Consider the following 16,517-nt stretch of genomic DNA (forward strand, 5'->3'; position numbering starts at 1 on the left):
GAGAACCCCAGAGCTGACCGAAAAAAGTTGGGGTCCAGCTGGACGAAAGGCACGAAAACGGCACAGGAGTTCTCCCAAACAGCTGCAGGACGTCCCGTGATTTCCACTGACGCAAAGAAAAAGGAGCAGCCAGACACTTTGAAGACCCGCTCTTAGACTTCAGGGTGAGGAAGGGTGGGATGGGACGGGACGGGATGGTGGTTTCTTGTCGTAGGGCGGCTTAGGTTTTTGGGTTAGGGCCTCTGGAAGAAGACGTAGAGGAAGTGGGGGATAAGAAGGAATGTCTGTGGTAATTGATAGAGGGAGAGACTGGGCTAGAGGTGGCACATTGACGCAGAAAAGGTTTTGAGTGTTGTGGTAAGGCTTTAAAACTTTAAAATGTCCGGTTGGGAATAATGACGGTGGCGCGAAGCAGGAAGTTGTTCTGGGGAGGCGGATGTGGAGGGTTGAGGTTTTAGCATTTAAAAAAACGGGGCACCAAAGTAAACATGGTGAACAGTAAGTAGGGGAGTGGAGCAATTAAGCAGTATTTGGTATCAGCCAGAATGTCTTCACTCAGAATCAAAAAGAGTTGGCCTGATTGACTGCATTTAACATCGGAGCACTGTGATTTCTGATTTTGTATCACCAGACCATTTGACCACTCTCAGAACTCAAGGTATAGTGGAGGTATATTGTTCTTTAACAAACAAATTTCACAGATGTACCCTGAAAGTACAATAATGTTCTAAGTACATTTTTCTAGCAAGAAAAAGCGCTAATTAATTATGTAATGTTGACTCGGGGTTTACTTTTATCTACCTATATGGTACCACCAAAAGTAACAATGGTTAATATATTTTTAGGCAGTTTTTCATAACTTTATTTCTGAGAGTGCAGAGTTTCAGAAAATCTACCCAAAATGCCAAGGTAGTTTGGTTTGAATAGCGGTGACCCAAAGCCCACTCCCCCTAGAATGTAGTATTAATGTATTACATGCGTATCATTGCCTGTAAGTAAAATGTATTAGTAATTATTAGCCAAAATTTTTGACTACACTTTACTTGTAGTCAGTAATATGCGTCCAATACACTGCTAGGACTACGTTTTACTTTGCCACAGGATATAAGTGCTTAACAAAACGTAAGAAAGATTCCACTGAATTCAGTTTTACTTGTCTGGCGCTTTTCCAGACACTCATAAAGACAGGAAATAAAGAATACAAAAATGGGTCATCCAGGACAGACTTACTCACACACTCACCTGGTATCCTCACGCAGAGATGGCGTGTATCAAGTGACACCTCAAAAGTCGCGGGTGGTAGTACCATTTTTCTTTCTGTACTCTGGAGTGCATTCCAGGCTCCGGGTTGAAAGATGACCGTTAAAACTGGCTGGAGTTTGAAACTTGAAACGGGTTTTCCATCTACGCGCGCATCCTGTTTCTATTTAGGCTGCCTTAATCTAATTTTCGCTAACATCACTTATCGATATGTCAAAACGGTACAACGAGGGGTATGCATAGTGTAAATTAAAGCACCACTTTCCACATACCATACGGTTTTCTCTAATTCTGTTTTTTATTTTTTAAAAACCTTATAAAGAAGACGTAAATTTGGGCCTCAATGTTCCCAAACACTCCCACCGCTTACAGGGAATGGGAGGCCACTCTGGAAACATGCTGTATCGGGTAGCATTCGCATAGACTCTTGCGTGTTTCACAACTGAAATCCAGACTGACCACTTTATTTAATAGGCGATGTTGTGTTTTTGTGTAATTATCTATGTTTTGTATGGTTAGTGGTAATGTGTTGCTCGAATTCTGAGAAAAGCCTTTGCGCATATGCCCCCCGGATGTCGTCTACCCACTGAGCAGATAAAAGACTTCGAAAACTTAGACTGTTAGCTTTCTACTCATGCTATGAGTTGTAGTAACTTCGTTTTGTTCTTAGTGTAGTGATTTCAGTAGATATTCACGTCTCTAGCGAATAATTCACACCACTGCGGGATGCAACTTCTGCTTCAAATTCATCATCGGGTCGCGTCTTTTTTTTCTAAACTATTATTCCCAGTTCTGATCAATTAATGCATCTGTTTGTTATTTTGTATTTTACCGGTTACGTATTTATTTCACTGAATCGGTTTAGCACAACATGTCTCTTTATGGAATGCATGTGTTTTTTCAATTAGGAAAGTTTCCGCGACGTTAGTTGTCCCGTGGATGACTTTTACTCAATCACAGTTTGAAAAAGGGGTGATGGATGGAGGCTATATAGGCTACAATGATCCTTGTGATTAAGCCCCTTTTCATCCGCAGTCTAATCATAACCAAAAATGTATAACGCGAGCGTATTTGTAGGAATTTGGCGGTAGCCTACCCTACTGCAAACACTGTCATGTTGAACAATGAATTTTAAATCCACAGTCGTCGTCCGGAAGGCACCGGCGCACACAACTATAAAACTTTAAACAATTTAAATTACACTGATGAGACTCCAAATGCCCACATTGCTTTCATTACCCAATGTAATTGCCCCGGGCAAGCTGTGGTTGGCTGGGTGGCGCAGAGGAGGGTTATCTTCCCAGCAGTGCTCCTCGAACTCTGTTTCCTGTCGTGCAGAAACGGAGAAAGGCGCTATTGGGACACTCCGCTAGCTTGGTAGTATATAATGCAGATCATCAAGGAGATTTCCAGTCGAAGGAGTTAAGAGTAACTTGACGCCGCTTGCTCATTCTCGACAGTTCTGAGCGAATAGCTAGCGTATCCTGTGATAAGCAGTATTGGACTAGCAGTCGCATTGTTGGGACTCGCCAGGTGCTCGGTGTGCCGGAGGACCTCGTAGTGGGGTAAGAATTTTATTTACCGAATTAAGTGCCTAGAGATTTTACCATTTCCAGCATTTGACTAAATGGCAGGTGGGGAAGACTTGTATTAATCAAATTGAGTGCGCAAGCAATATAGTTTTAGTGTAGCCTAAATATTTAATAACCGCCAATTTCCCAATGCGTTGCTTTGAGGCACTCAGATTGTACATTTGAACACCAATGTAGGCTACACGTGAACTGTCAAGCCTCGCAGTACCATAATTTTTTATAAACCATTAATTTCGTTTAAAATTGATGCGTCTGGATATACTCGATGAATAGAGTTGATTTGTTCATAACCTTTGCAACATTTGTGAAGTAAGACGTTTTAGCCGTAGCAAGCTCGTAATTGCCATTTCTACCGCCCCTTGTCTGATTGAAGCGTGACAGGTTGTCATTTCTACCTGTTTCTGAGAAACCGCTCCAACGACCACAAAGTTTGAGGAAACCATTAGCCTACATTTACAGAAAGTAGTTTACATAGAAATTGAACATGTGTAAGAATTATATAATTTCACAGTATGCACGCTATTTGAAATTAAAAGCCAAACATTATGTGCATAAAATTTCCATATTGGTTGTATTACTAAAAGTGATAATTTCATGAGAATCACAAGTGCTGGAATCGTGATGAAAAGCGCATTCGAATTTCGTAATCGGAATCTAGAGTTTTCTGTTCGCTGAATCCCGTTACATAAAGCAGCGTTCAATTAAACACCATTGTTGATACGCGAGGTGCTGCTGTTGCCCCACAACAGCGCGTTCGCACAAACAAGCCATTATTCAAGCAAGAATATCCGCTTAATATAACAATTACGATTATATAATAACCACACTCATGTAAAGACAGTATTATTAATATTGAACTAATGGAGAGTGTTCCTTTAGTGCAGTTGTGGGTAGATTTTTTTTCATGTATTTCCCGAAATTCCCTGAATTTCCCAGCATGCTTTCCAGAAATGGATGCATGTGTATTCCTGGGAAAGTACAGGAACAAGCCAGTTAATTTGCCGAGGTTCACTTCTGCGTGTTGAATCACTGCACTGCAAACTGTTCACACCAACAGCTCTTGGTAATGAGACCCAGAAAAAAAAAAAAAACTTTTGCGGAGCTGTTTGGCCTGGAGCACTGACACCGGTGACAAGCTTTAAGTGGGTGCAGTTATGAGTAGTCGCCTCTGTCTGCTCGGGGGGCCTCTTGCCCCATCCTCCCCGACTTCCTGTCTGCACTCGGGGTCATCCTCTACCTCCGCCCCCCCACTGTGTGTACACCCCTTACCCCTCTGTCTAGGGTTTCGGGCAGTTCCGGTACTCCCATTCCCTGGAGCAGGATATCTGTTCCTTGATAACGGTCAAAACGAGCAAATAAGCAAGGCTTTTGACCTGATGTATGGTGTAGATTTGGTGTTTTAATTAATCAGTTAATTGCGGGTGGGGCGGGGGGGGGGGATGTGGTTTCTGTTAGCCCGGTTGCGGATGTACTTAGTCCAGTGGAGGAACCCCCCCCCCCCCCCCCCAGCACAGTAAGGTTGGATTCGGTATGCAAATGAGCCATGTGCTGGGGATTAGAAAGTTCTCACGCTGACAAGATCTGTTTCAAATAAAAGTATGTGCACAGTGGCGGCGCCATGACAAGAGGCAGACTTGGAAGAGGAAGTTGAATGAGTTCAGAGATTTTTTGATTTAATGTTTTGCTTTCTCACACTGAATCTGTCTGCCTTTATTTATTTATTTATTTATTTATTTATTTTTAGCAAACATGAAGCTCCTGTTGGTTTTGGCCTTTGTGCAGCTGTTCCCTGCACCAGCCCTCTTTGTAAGTACAGCATGGTATCTCTTTCACTGGTAAAGTTTTGTACATTGTTTTTTAAAAATTTTATTTTTCCACCCTGGTAATGAACCTCTTCGGTTCAGATCGTTGTCGGGTCAAAATGCTGTTTTGTAAATTTTTTTGTTGCTGTTTCCATCAGCACGCAAGTCTGCGTACAAATGATCCGTGCATCCGTGTTATATTTCCCAACAGTAATTGATGTAACATGGTAGTAGAGGGAGATAGTATGTGTGTGTGTGTGTGTGTGTGTGTGTGTGTGTGTAAAATCTATGCAAACAATATAACAAGCTAAAAAAACTAGCATTTCCCCTCAGCAATTCTGACACAGCCCACTGTGCTTATCACCGGTTTTGATCGCAGATTGTGTGTCAAGTGTGTATGTTAACACAGAAGATCGGTGTTCTCCCTGGTCAAGGGTCACCACGGTGACGGGTGGGTTCGCCTTAAACGACGCCCCTCGCGAACCTTAAATCAGAACGCGCAGTCAGTCGACAGGCGGGGCGTTTGAGCGCGTGGGCGTCCTCGCACGCGACGGTGCGGTTGAAGATGATTTTTTTGTGTGTGTGTGTGTGTGTGTGTGTGTGCAGTTTCAGGACGGCAGACAGCATGCCGGGGATTACTGGGAGGACTGGGGGCCCTGGGGCGACTGCAGCCGCAGCTGCGGGAGCGGAGTCACCGTCCGGCTGCGCAGATGCATCAGCCAGAGGTAACCCGCCATGAGCGCCATGCCGCCTCCACAGGTGTGAACTTGATCCTGGGGGGGGGGGGGGGGGATCTATGCTGATGTGTTCTTGATGTGTACTATATTTTATACTTTTGGTTCGCTTGGAGCATAATTAACGTTCGTGTGATTCTGCTTTTTAGTACGCTGAAGTGTAGTGTACTATTCTTTTTTTTTTTTTTCCCACTTGGGGAGCCTTGCCTGCTTCCTCGTTATTTAAAAAAAATAATTTTTGAAGCCCTGGTAAAGTGCGGTGATGTCACGGCTCAGAATGTAGTCAGAATGATTGGCCTGTACGTGTGGAAATATGTTGGGCACTAATAATGGAAGTACTGTGTGCTTTAATGTATTTAAATACCTTAAGTATAGTATAAGTAATTATATACCATTTGGAAAGAAAATAATGAATGGGAGTAACTTGGTTGTGAATTGCATTTTTTATGTTGCTTATGTATTTATCCTCATTTGGACAGACCTGGGAGATGCTTGTTATTGCGTGTGCATACGAGTGCGCTGTTTTAACACTAACTGGCGCATACTTACTTTCCGTCTCTTTTGTAAATGTCCATTTTCGGTCGCGAAAATCTGACGCGGCTCTCCGGTGGAGCTGCGCGGTAGACGCGCACATAAAAAAGAAAGAATTACGGCAGCTGTGACCTCTTGTTGACCTCGAGTCGAGTACAGCGTGTATGTGACGACAGGGCTGGGCCCACCTTATCGCAGCTCTGACAGAAAACGACAACTCGTCTGACCTGCGTTTGCGCAACGCTCTTCCCCGTCGCCCCCAGAAGTCTTCGCCTGCGTATCGCTGTCCTCAGGGCTTCGCTTGCAGTTAACTTTCAGTGGGCGGGACCTCATTTAAATAAAATCCTGAATGGGATTTCGGCTCTCCGAATCGGGCGTTGCCGCTACACGTGAAGCTACCTGGGGACGCGCACGGAACTCTGTGTGCGTTGCCTGAACAGGAGAGGAAAGTTATGGATTTGGAGACGTTACTCAGCGCTATTGTTGTCCTGGTTTGTGTGCGCCGGGAACTTGCACTGTTTCTTAAACTGTTGAGACTAGGGCTGCCCAGCCCTGTTTCTGGAGATTCTACATGTAGGTTTTCATTTTTGCCCTAATTTGGCGCACCTGATTGAACAATTTAAGCTCAATGAGGTTTCTAGTTGTTGAATGGGGTGTGCTTTGTTAAGGTTGGAGTGAAAACCTACAGGACGGTAGATCTCCAGGAACAAGGTTGGGCAGCTCTGGTTTGGACTAAGCCACACTTAATTTATTTTTTACCAAATGTGCGCCTCAGTGAAATGATATTGACTTTTTTTTGGAAGGAATTTCAAGTGTGATGTTGGCATTTAAATTTCATTACATAGCATAGCCCGAATTAGTACAAAAGTCGAGAATACTTCAGGGTGGGGGTGAGAGAGAGAACCTAAAATGCAGTTGGAAGAGGTGGGCTTTCAGATAGCCAATGACTATTCTTCCTTATCGTTTTTTTGGAAAGTTGGTTTCCCCCACTCTTGGGCCAGTGCAGGCAGGCAGGCATCCTGACTGGGCGAATCGAGAGCCAGTCGTCGCCTGGAGGTTGCTGTGAAGAGAGATGTGGCCAACGTGTCGGCGTGTTTTTTTTTATTTTTTAGAACTGATCGGAGGAATGACAGAGCCGTTGCGTTCGCTGCCCTATAGGCTCGTATCGCGGTTTTGAAGCTCGATGCGAGCTGCAACAAGTAACCGGCGAAATCGGAGGAGGAGGGGTGTGATATGAGCGTGCGCGGGGGGACTGTAAACAAGTCTCGCGGCTGAGGTCTGTAGTGGCCGCAGGCGTTTAGTGGTACAAGCGGGGAGACCGGCAAGAAGGGAATCGCAGGAGTCCAGGCGTGAATGTTATTTATTTATTTTTATTTAACCTTTATTTGACCAGGTAAAAGTGATTGAGAACAAATTCTCATTTACAACACTGACGTGGCCAAGAAGGCACGCGTCAATCAAAAAAACATAGAAACATGTTTGCTTAAAAAAACCAAGTTCACCACAGTACATTTACAAAGATAAAACAAAAAATAAAAAGACAGAAAATTGCATTAAATTTGGTACGGAGCTGTCAACAGTAGCAAAGAGATGGGGATTAGCATGTGCAGTTGTCAGTAAATGTGTTGTGTAAAAGTAATGTAACAGGACCTGGACAATGAGATGTAGAAATTAGGGAAAGTGTGGATTCTTCAGATGTTCCATGGAAAGAACCTACACACCTGACTCACTTCCGCTACAGGGAGAAAAAAGGAGAGTCTTGGGTTAGTCTTGGGTATCTTGGGTTTCCCTTTGGTCGCTTGCAGTGGCAGAGCTCTGTGCGAGCTCTCCTGTAGCATCTAGGAATAAACAGTTTCAATAAGCAACAATACAAAACACAGTACAATGCACAGTTAAAGGACTTTGAAGCGACGCTGTTGATTATGAACTGTTTATTGAACAAGGATATCACTCCTTGAAGAAGGAGGTAGTGGTGGGGGGAGGTAGGCTAGGAAAAAAATCCAGGCTAGGGAAAAGCTGTGCTATGTGTGACTGGTTCTGAAAGTGTGTTCATAAATCTGTAAGGCTGAGAGAGAATCTCTCTCTCTCTCTCTCTCTCTCTCTCTCTCTAAGGGGTGCCCTAGAGAGTCTCCAAGGGGTGCCCCATGCTGTTCATACGGCGTGCGTGGTCATAAATCAGTGTGCTAGATTCCAGGTGGCATGTTCCCTCTTGCGCTGTGCAGTATGAAGTGCAGTTGCAAGGCAGGTGAGTGCATGAGTGTGTTCATCCACACGCAGACCCCAGTGGGTTCCGCACCCTTAAAGGACTGGATGAGCCACGACGGCGTCTGACCTCACTATGTGTCACGCTCCTGCCTGTCTGTCTCCTGGTCTGCTGCTGATCTGTGGCGACATAGCTCAGGAGGTAAGAGCGGTTTGTCTGGCAGTCGGAGGGTTGCCGGTTCGATCCCCCGCCCTGGGAGTGTCGAAGTGCCCCGGGGCAAGACTCCTAACCCCTAATTGCTCCCGACATGGCAGCCTTTCACCGTTGGTGTGTGAGTGTGTGTGTGAATGGGTGAATGAGAGACATCCATTTGTAAAGCGCTTTAGATAAAAGCGCTATATAAATGCAGTCCATTTACCATTTACCGTCTGTGGAAAATGGAGCTGTCCACTCTTCATATTCTCCAGAGACCCAGTGATTCATATAGTCTACGTATTTGTTTTGGATTCAAATAGGCTACTACGCTTTACTGATCTTGTCTGGTGTATGGGAACCAATGAAATACTCTCAAAAAGTGCAAACCCTGCCTTCTGGTCATATTGGCAGGCTCAATTACACCGGGCAAGATCAAAAGAGTGCAGAAAAGTATTTGAATCCAAAACGAATACGTATTTGACCCAGGTCTGTAGTCTAATTTGCTGAAACCTACGCTACAAGGGACTTTCGGTAAAAATAAAATAATATTTTTGAAAATATTTTCACCAAAACATGTTTTTGTCATCCAAGACACCTTGTTTTATTAAAAAATAAAAACAATAAAAACTGAAGTGCTTTTTAACATTTTTTTTTGCTGGGTCTCATGAGGCTGTGGCATCTGTTCAGGGTTTGTCTCTGTGTGTCAACACAGAAAGCGTGTCACACTTGGATAGTCTGCGAGGTTGTTTTTTTTTTGTTGTTTTTTTTCCTCTCCTCACTCGTTCGTGGCAATGTTCTGATGAGGCCTTGACAGTTTAAGTTGTGTGGTTTGGAAAGGTGTGTTAATTTTTCTAAGTATTCAAAATATTGTACGGGTATGCACATGTACTACGCATTGCAGAGTGTCTTAGTCAGAATCAATCAACGTAACAACAGTTGTAGATGACAGAGAATTTATCATAGAACATAGGCCCTTTGTACACAGATTTTTAAAAATCTTAAATGGTTCCAAGTATGTATTGAAGATCACAGTGCATGAAACAGGATTGGCGATTGGCTTGTTTTGTGCCCCGTTTCCTTGTACAGAAAAGGAATTTGACGATTCAAGTCTCGAGTCGTATCGTTGGAAAGGGGAAATCAGAAAAAAGGGCCCGCCAAAACTATTTCTCCCAGCATGCCCAAAACAAACGGGCTCTGTCTTCGGGGCTGAGGATTTATCAAATTATTCGATGATCTGCTGACAGCTTCATTACCAACTTGGTACAAGATGTGCAGCAGCTGCAGCTGCTCGGCTTTAAGTTGCACAGGCGCTAACATCTGGGAAAGCCAAAGGAGTCCCCCCCCCGCCCCCCCCCCAAACGTAGGATCGACCTGTGTGGGCTGCATTTCAGGGATGTAAGAAGGGCATCATTGCTGATAATAATGCTGACCAGACATTATAAAAACCAAAACATTTAGTCATTTCTTTGCCAGTCTTTTTAAGTGCCTTGCTGGCTTTACAGTAGCTTAACCTGTACAGGTTTGGATGGTCTGCTTCTGAGTGTATAATATAGGAGAAGGAGAAGCTGCAGGTAAATGGCGGTTCTGATCGCTAATCTCCGACATTCAGCAGCGACGGTGCCCCCGTGCCGTGAGTGGGACCTGCAGCCCGAGTCACTGATGCGGATCAAGTCGGTTGGGTTGTGAATGTGGAGGATGGTCTGCAGAAGACCGTACTGCTCATCGGGTGGCAGCCATCTTAGCGCTGTGTCCGCGCGTTTGTCTTTGGACACGTGCACACTTCTCATGAACCGCGGGCGGCTGTACATTGATATCAGGTGTGAACGTGCGGCGACTGCTTCGGCTACATCAGGTGATCTGTCTGTCAGTGGGGAGCTTGCACTTTATACGGTACATGTGTTTTTTTAAAATCTCTTCCGAATTTTGTTGTTGTCCGCGTTGCTAGATTTCACTCAAATTTGCCCAACCCTTTGGTCATTGACATACATGTGTATCAACTGCCCCTGGGGTCACATCCTGTTTGATCACCATTCTGATTGTATGAATGTAACACTGGCTACTCATGTGTTTAAATTTGTGGGACAGAGAAATTGGATGGACAATTACTATCACTGGCATAGGCAACCATCAAACCTCAGTAGGAATGTTCACAATGGAAAAGGTCTTATGTATGCGAGTTGCCACTGGTTGTATTGTGCAATTTTGGAACCATTTTGCCAATGGCAAATGGCAGTTAGCTTGATGTTACATTGCATTTATCTACTTACCGTGCATTTATGTTAAGGGGGGCATACACATCCATTGAAATCATTCTCCAGTGTTCTTGTTATAAAGTGTCTGGCACATAGTTACCTTGGCAACGCATGAGGGTGATGCAACCCCGTGCTTATTGTAATTCCTGTTTACTTCTCCAGCCCAGCATGACCTTATTTTAGTAATGCTTACTTCTTAGACTTGCAAAAAAACGCTCTTTCTTTGCCCCGGGTCCATGTCCATGACAAATTGGTTTGGGGATTTATTTAAAAAAAAAAAACTTTTCATAGCATTCCATCATTCAAGTTGGCAGGGACTGTACATATGTGAAGGCTTTTCTTGGTGTGATTCTTGGTCTTAGTACCCGTTTTCTTTTTGTAATAACAGCACATCATTGCTTTACAGTGTTCGGGTCTGAACCAGTGTTTGTTTACCTTCACATTTCGATCTGTCTGAAATGCGGGTCATTGCCCTCGGTCACAAGTTATGCTTAAACACACATCTCGCGCGTTTATTTTTTTTTGTTTTTGTTTCTTAACCAGATTCTGTGCCGTCTGTTTTGTTTTTTTCTCCTATTTGAACTTTAACTGTCAGTTTGTTCTCTACCGGTCCCTGTTTCTCTTCACGCTGCCGTGCACCAGCACAGCTGCGCTGCCGTTGTGCCGTGGCGCATGCAGGTGGCAGGTGACCAGTTGACTGGAGGGGCAGCTAGTGCGCAATAAGATTCGGGCTGCCAAATGCCTGGTTTTCTGCTGGAATATCCGATTTTCAAATTATTTGTACAGGTCTGGTTTGTGGTGAATAACTGTCATAACTGAATAAAATGACTGTTAGTTTGTACTCCCCCGCCCCGGTCCATGATCCGTTCTGATAGCCCCCACCCCCTCCGGTCGGTGAAAGGTTCCAATAGCGAGAGCAATCACAACCCCCCCCCTCCACCATCAGCTCCCCACCCACCGCTTTCATGATTAAGTTGTTCGGGTTTTGACAAATTCTATAACTGGCAACCATAAATGAGAAAGGGCACACCCTGACCCTACTGACTGACACCTCCTCTCTCTGTGTGATTCTACAGCCAAGCATATTAAGTAGTGGGGCTCCGTATGACACTACAGCCAAGGGCGTTGACTCACTGTCCTTGGTTACTTGGTTACAGACGGTGGCGCGTCTCTATGGTGGGGAATGCGTCATGTGGACGAGCCATTTGCGTGGACCCCTTGCACAGCTCCCGAACATATTTTAGTTTTTCACGTTAGCCTCACGGCTCTTACCTGAGTCACCTGGTATTAGACACTTTCGTCAGGCACGTCTGTCGTCTGTGAGAACTGCCTGTTATCGCTGTAGGCTCCGAGCCTCTCCCTGCCACACCCGATAAAGTTGCTAAACATTGCCTCACAGGGTACTGCCAGACCTGGGTAAACGTCTCTGTGGGCCTGCAGTGTGATTGGATGCCTTAGGCAATGAACCCCCGACCAATGAACGCAAAGCACTTTTTTGTTGTTGTTGTTGTTGTTGTTGTAATAATGAGCTCTTCCCCCTTGGCAGTGTAGAATATGACCATCGCAGCAGACTGTTTTGTCAGCAGAAATTGACTCATCTTATTAAGCCATTCTTCCCCAGTCGACTTCTCTAGGGGTATTGTCCCTTGCAGTTTTAAGAAATCACCAGCTATCGAGTATAAAACGAAACTCTGTTGATTGCTTGTGAAATTGTTTGATTTAGGGGCCATGTACCTCTGCAGTTGGTCTTACTCCTTCTCTTTGTCCCCTAAGACAGCTGTCTCCCACAGCAATTAGGGAAACCTCAGAAAATTTGTCAGCCAGGTTGTGACCTGCCCCAAAAACTCCTAATCCCTTGTTTTGGGAATTAATTAATAACACGGTGTTATAGCATTCAAAATTAAATCCAAATGTCAGTGATTCATTAAAAATACTCTTGGTACAAGCCCTGTACTGTTACACACAATTATCCAGTTTATTAACTATTGGACAACCTACAATAAAAATTGTTTTGCATCGTTTGCTCTCTAATGTCATTTACATGACTAGTAACCTGGTAGGGCCTCGATAAATTGCCTAAATATGCCTATCTTGAAACTTTTTTTTTTTTTTTTTTTTTTGAAACAACGGATTATCTGGTTGTGCATCATGATAAATGCAAATGAAAATATTCAAAGTACGCCCCAAACCAGAGATCTTTTTATTTGCCCGCACAGCACTGATTTCATATTTCTGAGGTAGTGGCTCAGTCCTGTTTGACTACCTGTGCGTTTCTCTCAGGTAGGTTCTCCACCCAGTTGGCAGGCACCGCCTCGTTCATATTGGCCTCTTGGCTGGGCATTGGGTTTCATGTTTGCTCTTGTTTCTCAAGAATGATGCTGAGGTAACCCCTGTGCGCGAGCCCTGTGTGTTCTCGGTTTGAGATGGGATTCTGAGCGCAATCAAAGGGCTGATAAGAATGTGTTTTGGCTTATTTTAAATGTAGCCTATTTAAACAACCCCAGGGAGTGGCCTGGCTGGATTCAGCATACCTTTATCCTTAACTTGACTAGAAGGCAAGTGTAACGTTGCCTCGCAGCTAAAAGGAAGCATTTGGTTTTCCTTCAGATGTTTGGCTCGTAAGTTAATTTTGGTGATTTTTGAACTTGCCAAACTGTTTGGGAAGGGGGAAAAAACCTAATTGTGATTGAAGGTTAGCGACAAGAATTGATCGATTTCAGGCCAGATTCCCATCTTGCCCTGTTGGCTCCACTCAACAACAGCAGTCGGGTCCTGATGGCACCCCTGTCTTATTCCAAATACTGGAAGTCAGATGAACACTTCGTAAAAAAATTGCTTTCACTTTAGGAAATCTGTTACTAATTTTGGAGCGTTTTTTTATCCCGCTGTTGTTTTGTCAGGTTTTGTGTTTGTGCTGATTTCCAGTGGCCTTCAGAGAAAGCTACTGTCACATCTGGCTGTGTGGGAATCTAAGGCTGTGTTTTCGAACCGCTTTGCCGGAACAGCTGGCCTTGTGCGTGGAGGTTAGACACATCCGAGGAAGTGTAAACAAATGCCTCAGGCTGTGGTTTCAGCTGCGTGAATTAGCATTAGCTGACTGTGCCGTGTGAGAATGATTGTTTGAGTCTTAACTTTGCCATTCATTGCCCAGTACCCGTGGCAGGCAATATGAAGTCTTAGGGTTAAGTATTATTAGTCTGTTTTACTGAGTCTTTTTTTTATTTTTTATTTCTTTACTCTCCTCTTTTTTTTGTTGCTGAATTGAATTGGTGATGTGAATCCCTGCACCAGGTATGGAATTTCCCCATTTTGAAACGGGAATTTCAGATGTGAAAGAGAACAGACGCATTCCACGAGATGAAAGGTGAACAGGCTTGAATGCAGGTGCCGGTCCCACCCTCTGGCCTGGCGCAGTCTTAAGGTTTTTGACGCTTTAATCCCATTTGCACCGGCAGTGTTCGTCACCCCCTAATTCCACCCCTCCCCCACACGCACCCCACCCCACCCCGCTCGTCCCATCCCATCCCATCCCAATCCCCTGTGATTGAACCCTGTTTCGAGGAAGAGGCCAGACGCAACCAAACCCCCTTCCACCATCTGTTTGTGCTCTGTTGTGTCGTGCCGTGCCGGGTGAGTCAGAGACCGCTGGCTCACCTGAGAGGGTTGTTCTGTCTCCTGGGCGTGTCTGCTGGCCCCGGTTACAGCGCTGTCAGGTGGTCAAGTTTCACCGCCAATCGCTCGCTGCCGAATTCGGAAAAAAGACTAAGCTTGTCTGGCACGGCGCTGGGGCTCCCAAAAACAGTACAGGCCTCTCGACAGGGTTAAAGTAGGGCAAGGGCGGGGACAACAGCGAGGTTGGAGGGGGGTGTGTGTGGGGCACAACCACCCAGAATACAACCGCGCCCAGATTAGGCCACACCCTTCATATCTTTGGGAGGGAATCATCCCTGCCTGTAGGTGTGTGTGTGTGTGTGTGTGTGTCTGCGTGTGCCAGGCAGATCCACAGTTGAGCCCTGCGGTTAGATTTTTCTTCTCGTCTTCTCCTGCCTGCCCTGGTTAATGATTTATACTCCGGGCCCGGGCTGTGAGTGTTTGAGGGCTCTCCTGCATTTGTGACCTCTGACCCCTTGTGACACGGTATCGTAATTCTTGTGTTTTACAGGTCGGATGGAGGGAACAATTGCGTGGGACCCGCCAAGTCTTACCGTTCCTGCAACATACAGGTATGCGCGTACGCGCAGGCCTGCTCGAGCGCGAAAACTCGCCGTGCTCCGATTCTGACCTTTAAAAAGTGCAGTTTGTGAAAAGGGGAGAAATCTTAAACCAACAAAAATCACCTCAAAAATGTGGATTTCATTTTTCCCCTGTGCATTTTTTTTTGTGATGCGTGTATTTTTTTTTTTTTTATAGCTTTTTGAGATTCAACCCAGGTCTCTTGTGAATGATTTACGGTCCTGGCCACTTTCCAGCACCCCTTTCCCTTTGGGAAGAAACCTCAAAATATGCCGTTATAATAACAGAACGTCACTCAAACAATTTTTCGCCTACTCCTTCCCATGAAGTGTCGGCATTTTTTTCAACCTTTTTTTAAGATTCTCGGTGACAGTTGAGGGTAGGAATCCTCTTTCTCACTGCGCCGAGATTACAAGAGGCATAAGAAATAAAAGAGATAACGACAAGCATCAATTAAAACAGTTACAATTGAAATGGATCAAATCTGAGATCAGGGATCTAAAATGGCCCAGTGATACAATGGAATTCAATTTAAGTCTTTTTTGCAGTTCATTCCAGGTGTGAGGGGCAGAGTGTTTAAAAGCAATCCTTCCTGTTCCGAGTTAGTTCGAGGAACGTGGAGTGTTAGCCATTGTTTTCTGTATGAATTATGTGCTAAAACATTTTTCATGAGGATTCATGAACGTGAAGAGTTAAAATCGGCGTGGTTCACCTTCATGGTTACTCTGGAGAGTCAGAGGAATATTAGAGATCTGGAAAGGTTCTTTGGGGGCCGCTTTGGGAGTTATTGGGATTAGAGAGTAGATGCTGCATGCATGGGGGGGTTCTCCGTGCCACAGTTTTGAGCTGTGCAGCTGCCTGTGTTCAGCGACGCTCTAAGCTCCGTCTTTATTATTGCATAGTTGCAAACGTCTGTCTTCGCCTCTTTTCAGAACACTCCGTTACCCACGAAAAAAGAATCCAGCGATGCAGTTGGGTACTTACTGTAAAATGTCCTGTGTTACAGCAATTCAACACTAGCAGAGTACATTTGAGTCCAATTGGGACCGTATGTACTCTGTAAGAGTTGATTTAACACTTAATATTTTACTGTGAGTAGCCGACAGCACAGCTGAATTCTTTCTTTCATGGGAAATGGATTGTTTTGGATTTGCTTTTCAGAACAGTTGATTGGCTGTGACAGTAAGTGTTTTGTGACCCCTGTGACCCCTGTGTGCAGGACTGTCCCGAGGGATCCCGGGATTTTCGGGAGGAACAGTGCTCCCAGTTTGATGGGCAGGACTTCCAAGGGAAGCTGTACAAGTGGCTTCCTTACTATGGAGGTAAAGAGGGCGGAGCCTGAGGCGTGATCCTGGGTTCAGGATGTCTGTGGTTCCTTGTTTTTATGCTAGTTGTCCATGTTGTGCAGTTCTACAGTGACCAGCAGGAACCAGTAATGTGCATGAGCATGTTCATGTTCACTGTAATTGTCACTGGAATACTTTTAATGAGGCAATATACAATATTCCATTATGCAAGTGGTTACTTGGCTACTCATCTTGCCAAGGCACTGGGGTTCTAGTTTTTGGATGTGAGGTACGGTCCTGAATCAGTAGTGTAGCTGTGGCTTTTGGGGGGGGGGGGGGGGGGGGGGGATTGGGATTATCCTTGTCTCTTCCTCCACTGCAACTCCTCTGGCAAATTTGGTGATGAGCACTTGCCAATCTGTGCTCAGT

At 44.9% G+C, this 16,517-nt stretch overlaps 1 protein-coding gene across 1 annotated transcript in view; it reads left to right on the top strand.

The window, feature by feature from the left end:
- Positions 1-2,540: 2,540 nt before the first annotated feature.
- Positions 2,541-16,517, top strand: part of LOC135242925 (papilin-like) — a 36,396-nt gene continuing 22,419 nt past the window's right edge. The window contains 5 exon segments of the mRNA XM_064314301.1: positions 2,541-2,825; positions 4,597-4,658; positions 5,261-5,379; positions 14,732-14,792; positions 16,022-16,124. Of these exon segments, the coding sequence (XP_064170371.1) occupies positions 4,602-4,658; positions 5,261-5,379; positions 14,732-14,792; positions 16,022-16,124 (340 nt within the window). The 5' untranslated portion in view covers positions 2,541-2,825; positions 4,597-4,601.

This window comes from Anguilla rostrata, chromosome 1 (assembly GCF_018555375.3).
Source record: "Anguilla rostrata isolate EN2019 chromosome 1, ASM1855537v3, whole genome shotgun sequence".
Classification (NCBI taxonomy): domain Eukaryota; kingdom Metazoa; phylum Chordata; class Actinopteri; order Anguilliformes; family Anguillidae; genus Anguilla; species Anguilla rostrata.